General features: G+C 33.8%; 1 protein-coding gene across 1 annotated transcript in view; it reads left to right on the top strand.

Moving 5' to 3' along the window:
- LOC110021866 (peroxisome biogenesis factor 10) overlaps positions 1-11,040 on the top strand; it is a 42,190-nt gene extending 31,150 nt beyond the window's left edge. The window contains exons 9-11 of the mRNA XM_020720556.1: positions 6,640-6,737; positions 9,111-9,202; positions 10,669-11,040. Coding sequence (XP_020576215.1) covers positions 6,640-6,737; positions 9,111-9,202; positions 10,669-10,771 — 293 coding nt within the window. The 3' untranslated portion in view covers positions 10,772-11,040. The remainder of the gene's footprint in view (positions 1-6,639; positions 6,738-9,110; positions 9,203-10,668) is intronic.
- Positions 11,041-11,523: the final 483 nt, after the last annotated feature.

Raw genomic sequence — 11,523 nt, forward strand, 5'->3', positions numbered from 1 at the left:
GACTCGTTCGTTAAGAAACGAACACGAACAGTGACTTCACGAATAATTTCGAACACGAACTTATTTCAAACAAAGTAAATTTCAAACGAATCAAACACGAACACAAACTTTGTTCGTTCGTGTTCAGTTTGTTTACACCCCTAGAACCAACCCGTTGCAAATTTCCTGAATTTTCTCAACCTTTTCTGTCCCCATCATGACGCTGAAGCTCCCTGTAGTCATCAACTTCAATTGTAGCTTCTCCACAACCTGATTTGCGATAAAGTTGTGTGGCCTCGTTATCCACCAACATCATAATCGGTTGTTCCTCGATCCATCTCTTCACCTTCATGGTGTGATTAGGGGTAAATCCTACCTCCTAATTGAGGGACACCTCCGCCACATCCAAATGCAAATACTTCTCAACCACTTCCTCTTCTGATTTTCACTCTCGGTATCTTCCTCCTGAACTAAGAAAATTTGAAGGGCGCGCTCCTTCCAGCGGTGTCCTGGTGCGTATTTCTCATCACAGTAATAATGCAATCTTTTTGCTATTCTATCTTTGCTATTCTATCCTGCATTTATGCATCTGTGAGGTGCTTGAAACTACCCCAGGACGGGCTCATGTATTCTTATCTTTCAGCGTCTCTTTCTGAAATGGCGCCGTCTGAGTTCTTGGTGTCGTGGTTGTTATGGTGCTCTTATAGAGTTCTCCTATGTTGTCGCCTTTGCTTTGTTATGGTGCTCTTATAGAGTTCTCCTATGTTGTTGCCTTTGCTGGTCTTTTTCACCTGTTTCTTATCCTCCATCATCTGGGTGAGTTCCATCATTTTCCTCAATCCTCGTAATCTCAAGGCACGGATGGTTGCTCATATGTTGGGATTTAGGCTTTTCAAGAAGTTCCCTTCCAGTCCTACTGCAGAATTCTCCTCAACCTCCCTGATAAGAGCTCATACTTCTCTGGGTAGTCCATAACCGTCCCCCCTATGTCAGTGTATAGAATTGCTCGTGTAGGTCTCCTTCCTGAAGGGCTCAGAAACATTCCAACAAGCAATCCTTAAACTTCACCCATGAGTGTATGGGATACCTTGCCTCCATTCATTAGAACCATGTTAAAGTCTTCCCCTCCAAGCATAATCTTGTTGTCATGGGCTTATCTTCCTCTGTCAACCCGTTGATTGCATAGTATTGCCCCAACCGATACACCCATCCATGTGCATCATCTCCTTAGAAGATTGACATCTTCAATTTCCTGACTCTTGCATCTCTACCCTAACCTCCCCTTCCTCTGTTATTTCCCTCCATGTGTATAGGGTGGAAGTCCCTCATTCGGTCATAGGCATATTCTACTCCTGAATCCCTTCTTCCTCCATTGTATTCTTCCGTGCGCATTACACCATCCTTCTAATTTTCGGTCTGTCCCCCTCCATTAGAAGTATCCACTCCTCTCAAAGTCCTAGGGGGACATTCTTTTAGGTAGATGGGGTCTTCTTTGTTGTCTTTTCGCTCGATCTTCTTCCCTTTTGACCTAGCCAAGGATTCTCTGATCAACCCCTGGTTAGGATTTGCAACTAGAGCGATCTTCACGGCCTTGACATGCATCTCCATGAGCTTTTTCATCATCTCCTGTATTTCTCCTATGCTCTCAAATCCATCCTCCATCTGAATTTCAATGGAAGAAAACCTGACCTCCATGGTGGCGAACCTCTTTTCTATTCCCGATCTGATTTGCCCTACCTCTCCTAGCACATTCATTTTATTTGCTGCCATCCAACCAAGATTTATGCTCTGATACCAATTAGATACGCTTCGGAACCAAAATCAGCGAACAAACCACAACGAAACAACAATTGATAAGTGGAAGAAATACAAACAAGAGCTGCTCTTACAAAAATAAAAGTAAAACAAGTAAGATACAAGGATGATCTACTTTTGAAAGAGAGATCATCTCTCACTCACTTTAGGCGCCGTTAGGAACACCACAAGAAGAAAGAAAACAGTTGTCAAACAAAAACATGCTTAAAAAAAGCAAACCCTAGGTTATCCTTCTTAATAGAATCCCCTCCAGCATTTCAAAAACTTTCATTCCCAACTCCTCTAATCTCTCCTCCTTGAATACATGATTATGGCTTTAGTGGGGCCCACCCTCTCCCGCTCCACTTCCTCTGCAGCTTGCCCTGGTTGCTCCTCTTTTTCACTCGGCTTAGACCAGCCCGCCGGTGGGTAGGTTGTGTGGTTTCTGGCCGTTTCTGGGTGGACCAGCATTGTTCTAGCCGCAAGAAAAAAATCGTAACATGAAAATGTCTGAACAAATGAACCCTAAAAAAAAAGGAAGTTCTTTATCAGGATTAGGAAAGCAAAAACCTTGAGAAGGGTGGGAGGGAATTTAATTTATATTATCCACTATTATGGTGAAACCTAAAATTATTACCAAACTTGTTGAGATTAAATATACTTAAAAATCATAATAGTAATAAGAGCTTTCGACTTTGGACATTGAGACATTCAAGGGTGGCGAGAGGCTGAGAGCAACATAAGCATTAAGAATGACGGGATCAACGAGAGATTGAGTTGTGATAGCTTCAAGAGCTTATGAGTTATGAGAGCTTGGTGTGCGCTGAGAGTGATGAGTGTTATGAGAATGTTTGGAAGTTGCGCATCTTTGATTTTAGATTTTAGTATTTTTCAGGTGATTTCTTACCTTTAAGTTTCAAATTAAAGATCTAGCACACCAGGCATCAATTCTCTCAAGTCAAATTTAAATTTTAGGCTTTTTTTTAATTAACATTGAAAATATTGGAGTTTTATTTAATTATTATTTATTTAGCTTTTGATAAATAATTAAAATAAATCACTAATCAAATATCTGAAGTGTTGAATTAATTTGTCATTGGGTCATAATCAAGCATGTTATTGAGCCTTAAATAGGCTTGTTATAAATACTTAAGCAAGCTTCTTATTGAGTTTTATATGTTACCATTCATAATCATTAAATAAATTGATCACGAAATTGCTGAAGCTTGTTTATTTACTAGTAAGTATTTATAAATATGTTCAAGCTTATGAGCATTGCAAATGCACTTGAGAACAGCTCAAACTCAAGTTAATTGATCTTGCTAGTTTGTTTAATTTTGTAATTGAATAAGTTCGAATATTTTTTTATAAAATCAATAATTAAATGAAACCATCTTAATTATAGTCTAATTTATTCATTTACAGTCGGCAAATATATATATATATTTGCTCCTCAACAAGGAACTAAGTCAGGTTTGATGATGGCTGGTCTACTGTTCAATTATTTTTTTTAATCTCCTATTTAATTTTTATTTAATATTAATATATTATATATTTTTTTGATAAGCTAGTTTACTTGTTGCGTTTCTTATTTTCATTTTTTTCATATCTATCTACACTATTGTCCTTTTCAATCTACACGCTCTGATCTGCCGAGGTTGCTACGGCTGCCTAAATGATCACGTTGTTAGGATGACACTGAGAATCTGAGCCTTTAGAGGTGAACACATCTTTTCCTTCTCAACTCAAATGAAGTTATTGCTTATGAGAGCACAATTTATGAGCGTTCAGTTTAGTCTTGTCTCATCATTTCCAACATGCCTATATAAAAATCAGAGCAAACCTGTATGAGAATTGAAGGTAAACATCTCTTTTTCTTCGCACAGCTTCTCTAATATACCATTGACCCATCACGGTTCGCATCCCTTTGGCTTCTTTTTAGTCCTACTAATTATGTTTATCTCCTCATTGAGACTTTAATATGCCTTCTATTTTGCATTTTTAATTCTCAGTTTTTTTAGTCATATTATTGTCTTTTTTAATTAGCTCGTGAGGCTTGTTTAATTGGTATAAATAGTTGGATGCTAATTCAAAATTTATTGAATTATTTGCTCATTAATCTATAAGATTATTTTTTCCATGAAAATCACATTAGAACTCTTTTTTTATTATTCATTTATGAGCTATTAACCCAAGTGTGAAAACATTTGTGAAAGCTTGGCTCAAGTCTGTGCCTAACTTAAAACAACTTGCAATATGATCTTGCCAAGTTTGATCTATGGTATGCTTTAGCTTGGCTTGGCTCAAATAGAGCCCTAAGGATTATTGAATTAGTAAATAATTTGATCATGACCGAATTTTAACCGGATACACGGTTATCTTGCTAACTGTAATGGTTAGTCTACAACCCCAATTGTAGTCAATACTAACACCGCAAAATTACAAAACATGATACGGGAAAGAGGTTTAACCCAACGATTTTGCAATTTATATTTCTAATGTTTACACATAGTTATCTCTATTAGCTAGTCCCTGCCACTAGGTTTATATTTGATGAATAGGAAATTAGGCCTCCCCAAGTTGATTTGTTAATCATTCCCTGATTTATCCTGATAATGTGTGTTGGCCAAGCATTATTATACAGGCAGTATGCATTTGTTGGTTTTCATCTCTATTTGATAACTTATTTATTTATGCCTATTTTCTTTTTTTTCTTGGAATTTGCTCCTCTTACCTACCTTGTTGCAGTTTTCATTTAGTAATCGAAGCCATTTATTTATGGGAAAAGCTCATAGTATATTGAAATTTTTGCTCTGGCTATAGGAATCTCATAACTAAGGCTCGTGACTTGTGAGAGTTTTTTTTTTTAAAGAATCCCGTAGGAAATTTTATTTCAATAAAAAAGTGTTACAGGCTTTGTGACTGACAGTTTCAGTACATACTAACCACTCAACTCACGCAAAGAAATAAAAACCTAAGAAACCGTTAGTCACTAAGTACAACTCACACAAAAAAATCTAAAAAATACTATCACATCGAATATAAGGAGTTTCTAAACAATCACCATGAATATAAATAGAAAGCTCATGAGGTACTCGAACCGAAAATATGAAGTCTTATTTCTCCAACCCACACTTAGCAGCCCAATTTGCACATTGGTTTCCTTCTCGATATATAAATAACTAATTAATCAATAACCAGTTTATTGCACAACCTTACGGAGAGCAATTTTTTTTTTTTTTATTTGAATAATAAGGCTCCAAGGATACGTTTTCTTTTTAGTACAATTGTTTCAAAGTTCTAAAGAATCCATCTTAATACCAATCAAATGCCAACCACAAATAACAGCTAAAGTTAATGCAACTATAACTGCTCAGCTTCAGGACAAACAGGAGATACAACGATAGTACGAGTAGATAACCAGAAAATACATTTTTCTTCAAAATTACGACACACTCCACCAATTCCAACAAAAAAATTATCCTAAATTCTATCAATATTAATTTTTAAGAAAGTCACGCAATGGTTCATTCCAGCGAATTAAATTAGTAACAGGCTTACAATAAGAAAGAATATCTATATCACTTCTAGCAAAGATGTTTCTTAATTTAAAACCCAAAGGTTTTTTTAAATTACCAAAACTAAGCATATTATAAATAATATTAGTAATGAAGATAAAGCATGAATGAGTAGTAATCAAATTGTCATTATGTTTAGATTTATTCCTAGCAAACCAAAGGTACCAACAAACAATTATAGGAATAGAGGTAAAAGAATATTCTCACAAACATATCTCCAAAAGTTAAAGAAACCATTGATGGAAAAATTAGTGACATCATTCATCGACATATCACAAAAAGTGAAAACATTATTCCAAACCTCCTTAGCATAGTTGCAAGAAATAAAAATATGTTCCAAATTATCTTCCTCGTGTTTACTGTTTACAAAGAAAACATACTTAAGAATATCATCAAAAGGTAAGAATATCATCGTGACATGTGAGAGTTCCTTACAGTTTAGTATTTTATATTTAGTCGCCTATTTGAAGCAATATCAATTTTTTGATTCATGTTGTGATTCTAGAGCTACTGGACTCTTCACCACCTTCCAGTGTATTCTTGAGAAATTTAGGCTTCGATTGAGAGTGTGCCTTGCCTCCATTCCGTCGCCGAGAACACCGAGAGAACGCCCGTCGTTCATTTGGCGGACGAACTTCGAGATAAGTGCTTCTACCGGAACAGCGATATTCGCCGTTTTCAGATCATGAGGGCCTTCTGTTTCGGAGTTTTGGATTTCATTTGGATCATTCAAAATGTGAAAGGTTGAAAAAACCCAAAGCCGTCATAGTGGCAGATCAAATGTTCCTTGTCGTGCTTCTCTTTCTGGTGTTCATCTCTTGGTCGACAAAGTTGAGGACATGGATCATGACGCCGGCCATTGCAAATTCCAACAATTATCACTGGCAGCCTCTTGAATGACCCCGCTGCCTCGCCCTCCCAACAGAACTCATTGTCGGCGGAGAACTATCCCGTCCAAAAATAAGCTTCCGGCGCCCTCCACCTCCATTACATCGCTGCTGATAAAATCCTCCTTGGCAGCACAGTCTATGTCGGTGGAAGAGGAAGGAGACCGTGTGATAGAGTTTGCGCCTGTCGTCCGTTCTTTAAAGGATATTTTAGTATTTTGCCTTTGAAAAGTTGCGTTTAATAATTTATCAAAAAATTTAATTCAAACGGGTTATAATGTAAGTAACTGTAATGTTATATCGCTATTTATTTTAAAATTATTTTTAAAAGAGCTTCTATAAATGGAGAAGCGCTGTAAATTGAAGCCTTGATGTTTCTTTGTGCATATTGTTACCTGCAGGACGAGGATTGCCAGTTTTGAATGAAGATGGAAACCTAATCTCTGATGCTACTATTAAGATGGGTAGCCTGGGCACTGATTCTTTAACTACTTCAGAGGTAATGCATGCCATAACTTTTCATATTTACATGCAGACCACTCGAATCCTTATGATCACATAAAAAAAGACCACTATTACTAACTTTAAAGTGAAATATACCTTTTCATGCATAGACTTATAACCCCAAATAAATGTAAATATCAAACTTTAGGTGTTAAATAGATAAATACATAAGAATTGTTGTGTAGTGTATGTAAATCCCGCCCCCACCCCCAACTTTTTTTTCCTCTTCGCAATAATATTTGGTGGCTTTTTTTTTCATTTCTTCCTAGTTGATCAAAACTGAAATCTGTTATTCTATTTGATGTTCTAATAACTAGACATCTTTGAACTGGAGAACATATGAAACGCTGAATTACTTTCTAATTACTCTTTAGGGGCATTTATTTACACAGTACACAATTCTTATGTATTTACATTTTTCACACCCATGCTTCCATATTTACATACATAGCAGTCAAATCTTCAATATCACATCATAAAAAACACTAATACCACTTTTCAAAAGTCTAATACACCCTCCAATACCAAAGTGTTATGAATGTATACATAAAAGTTTGGGTGTTTGATATGTCAATGCTTAAGAATTGTGCGGTATGTATGTAAATTTTCTTAATTTGTGTTGTAATCTATAGCAACTTCTATCCTTCCTCTCACTCTCTTCTTATGGAGCTATCTTGTACATGTTCAAATAATTTTGAGAGGTTTAATAAGAGTGCTTTTAAGACTGAGGAAGGTTGAACCTAAGAGTAAGTCCTTTTAATTTGAGATAACATGTAAATTGGTTTTTATGTTTTTGGATTAATTTTAAACTAAGATTGAGATGATCTTATGCCAATTATATCGATTAGTTTAGTGATGATAAGTCTATAAATGTATGTTCTAAGGCAAGCAATTGAGTAACTTCGATTGAAGAAATTATTTCTTTCAATTTTAAAAGTATGTGTGTGCAAATTGGATGTGTGGTTTCATTTAAGTGTGATACAAATGTAATTATATAATTTTGAGGAAGGTCATCTTCTTGTAACAACTTGTGGTTTGGTTTTTATAGGTTTGGCTGTTAGAAAAACTGATCATTTGTAAATAACACGATTTTGACTCTCTAAGTAGCTCGTGTTGGATTTGTTTGTCAAGAAACTCAGCCGAACAAGAAAACTTATTTTGAACCTGATTTATAAATGAGTCAAACACAGACGGACATTTGAGCAATTGTGCTTTTAGCTATTTTTAGCTAAAATTAATTAAATAATTAAATGAATATTTTTTATTATAATTATTTTATATTGATTTTATTTGTTGTATTTAAAAAAAATGGTAAAAAATATTATTTTTTAAATCATTTGGGCTATATTTTGAGTGAATTCAAGTCACAACTAAAATGAATTTGAACCGAGCTAAATACAAACATGCTATTCACCATCTATTTTGAAAACCAACCAATTTTGAATAACAAAATTTTCGAACGCACCGAATATAATAAATACTAGACTCACTCAAACTCAACTCATTTACACCCCTACTTTCATTCCTTAATCTTATTTCATTTATATAATTTGTTATTGTCTTGTTAGTACATTTGATTTTGTTCATGTTTGGCATAATTGAAAATCTATTTGTGGTGTTTATTGCTCCATGATTTTATGTATTTTAACCTCATCGATTTTGTTTGGATCCATTCAATCATCACATTATTACTTGACTACCAATTCTGATATTTACCATTGACATATAAAGAAAACAATTTGTTGTTCGCTTATTTAGTGATTTTTTTATCTTTGATTTCTGAAAATTTCTGTTGTGATTTATGTGCATCGCATCATTACTAGTAACATTAACAAATCCAAACCCTAAACCTAAAATTTATTTAACCATCTAATGGTTCGATTAGGAGAGTAGATGTTTTAGATTTAACTTGTGTTAAGAAAGACAGAGGTTGGACTTATTGTATAAAAAATGATCTTAGTTTATCAGAACTAACTGAAAATATGACACTAAAGAGGACACAATGGAGAAAAAGGATTCAAGTAGCCTACCCCACATAGTGGGATTAAGGCTTTGTTGTTGTTGTTGTCTCTCTATTGTAATACCCAATTTTGACTTTTCGATTATCCATTTCTATGTTTGCATTTGTATAATAGATTGAAGAGAGCTCAAACCCTCAACTTCAAAGTATCCCAAATGTTTCATATATTTGAAATTTATTCTGTATGATGTATGCTTTATTGGGCTTATTGTATAAAAATTGATCTTAATTTATCAGAACTAAATGAAAATATGACACTAAATAGGACGCAACTAGTGGGATTAAGGCTTCGTTGTTGTTGTTATTGTTGATGTATGTTTCATTGAAGTTTTCAATTTATTGTTACAGTCTCAAGCACCAGTGAGCATCGGCAAATGCACTCTCTGCTTAAGTACTCGCCAACATCCCACAGCCACAACTTGTGGTCATGTATTTTGCTGGTATTTTCTCTCTCTTCCCATAAAAACTCGAAGGAAGATTTACATACATACCACTGAACTCAACTGTATTTACCTATCCAACACCTAAACATTAATTTTTACATATATGTCACCTTATCTATACATGAAAATGTTTATTTCACTATTTTAATGTTAAAATAGTGATATTTTTTATGTGATGCCACAAATTTGGGTGGTATAAATGTTAAAACTAAAAGTTTAGGTGTTAGTATAAATATGTAAGAATTGGGTGGTATGTAAGTGCCCCTAACTAGAATCATCTTTATTTCTTTTAGTTTTCATATTTGAGTTTTTTTTGTATCTTTTTCATGATGTTCATCTTTCAAAGCATGCATAGCTTAAACCAATAGCTGAATATTTTATGATTGTATGTTTTCAGAGTGATAGATTTGAAGTGCGATTGTTACATGAATCAGGAATTTTATAGTGTTTCTCGAGCATAATTAACGATTCGTTTGGAACGACTACAGCTATATGTTAAATTTGTTGTCGAAGTATCGCGGAAATAGAGAGTATTTAAAAAATGTTAGAGGTTGATTTGAAATTAATCCCTTCGGTTGAGATGTTCAGTTAACACAGCCATCATCAGGGTTTCAACTACTTAATTTGATCCCTTAGACTTTTCTTGTTGCTTGTAACGGATTGGGTTTAGTATTTTACACATAATTGTATATGAACCTTGTCAACTCTATCCTGCTTATAGACAATCGGGCTTATAGACGATTGGGTTCATTTATATTAGTGGACTTCGAAATTTAATTTTAAAAATAGACACCTCTGATCGTACTCTTCTATCAACTCGAGCATTATCAGGAATTTAATTGCTTGACTTGAACACTGTCCAATTTACAATGGTACATAAAATTTTTGGGCATTTACATACCGACCATCCAATTCCTATTAATTTACATATTCAACACAAACTCTTTTTTTTTTACATTTATGTCATCCAAATATTTCATATCACATAAAAAATACAACTATTTTAACTTTTAGAAGGTAAAATACACCTTTTCGAGCACAAATAAGATGACATGTATATGTAAAAATTGAAGTTTAGGTGCTAAAATATGTGGACACATAAGAATTAAGCGGTATGTGTGTAAATCTTCCTAATTTAGGAAAAAAATTTAAAAAAATAAATTTATTATTGCCATCACACTCTAAAAAACATGATTATGAAATTTTTTCTTTAATTAAAGTAAATTATAGCCAAATAGAAACATGGTAGCAAAATGAAAACCTGGTAACTTCAGACATTTGGTAGTTAGCTTCGCCTTTTCTTACTACATTATGCATCAACATAGGCTATTTTTGCAATTTTAAACCAAATCATGTACCAATTGATAATCTGAGCCGGCTACATAAATCTCACTATGCTCTTCAGATTGCTTCTTTAATCCATTTTCACTTGTAAGAAAACAAAAAATGTCATTTTTTTTCAGGAATTGCATCATGGAATGGTGCAACGAGAAGCCTGAATGCCCTCTCTGCCGCACTCCCATCACTCATTCCAGCTTGGTTTGCATATACCATTCTGATTTCTAAACTTTGCTGTAAGATTTTCTGTATTATTTATTTATTATTTATTTACATAGGGTGAAATTTGTAATTAGTTGGAATGTATTTCATTATGCATGTTAGTGAAATCCTTTCTCACTGCCAACTTTAGAATCAGCAATTGATTGTAATCTGGCTGCAAGTATAAGAATTATAATATGTACGTTTGCAGCATTTTGTAAGATTCGTAGATGAGGCAAGGACCAATTCAGGCCAAGCCAGGTTAATAAGAGCATTGTATAGGGGGCATTTGCATATATACGACATAATTTTTATATATTTACGTATCTTACACCTAAACCTTCGTCATCACATCAAAATTATCCGTTTCACTAACTTTTTAGAAGCCGAATACATCTTTTTATGCTTAGGTTTTTCGCACCGTAATGTTGTAAATGTAAATAACAAATTTTGTCCATTACTATTGTCACATTACAAAATATATTGATTTTGTATGTATTAAAAGTAGAAGCATTATTTTTAATAAAATAATCTTTTTAATTAAAAAAATCATTATTTTATTCTTTCAATTTTAGGGTTTGCAGCTTATTTAAAATATGATTTTAAAGTTGCTACCATATTTTATAGGAAAGGTTAAAATATATTTACCAGCATGAACTTCTAAAAAATACGAAGTTTTTCAAATAAAAATGTGGTGATGATCTGAAACGTGAAGCAGACGACAAATCTTTAGAGAAGATCTTGGCTTTTAAATAATTTAAAAAATACAATTAATTATA

Source organism: Phalaenopsis equestris, unplaced genomic scaffold, assembly GCF_001263595.1.
Source record: "Phalaenopsis equestris unplaced genomic scaffold, ASM126359v1 Scaffold000151, whole genome shotgun sequence".
Classification (NCBI taxonomy): Eukaryota; Viridiplantae; Streptophyta; class Magnoliopsida; order Asparagales; family Orchidaceae; genus Phalaenopsis; species Phalaenopsis equestris.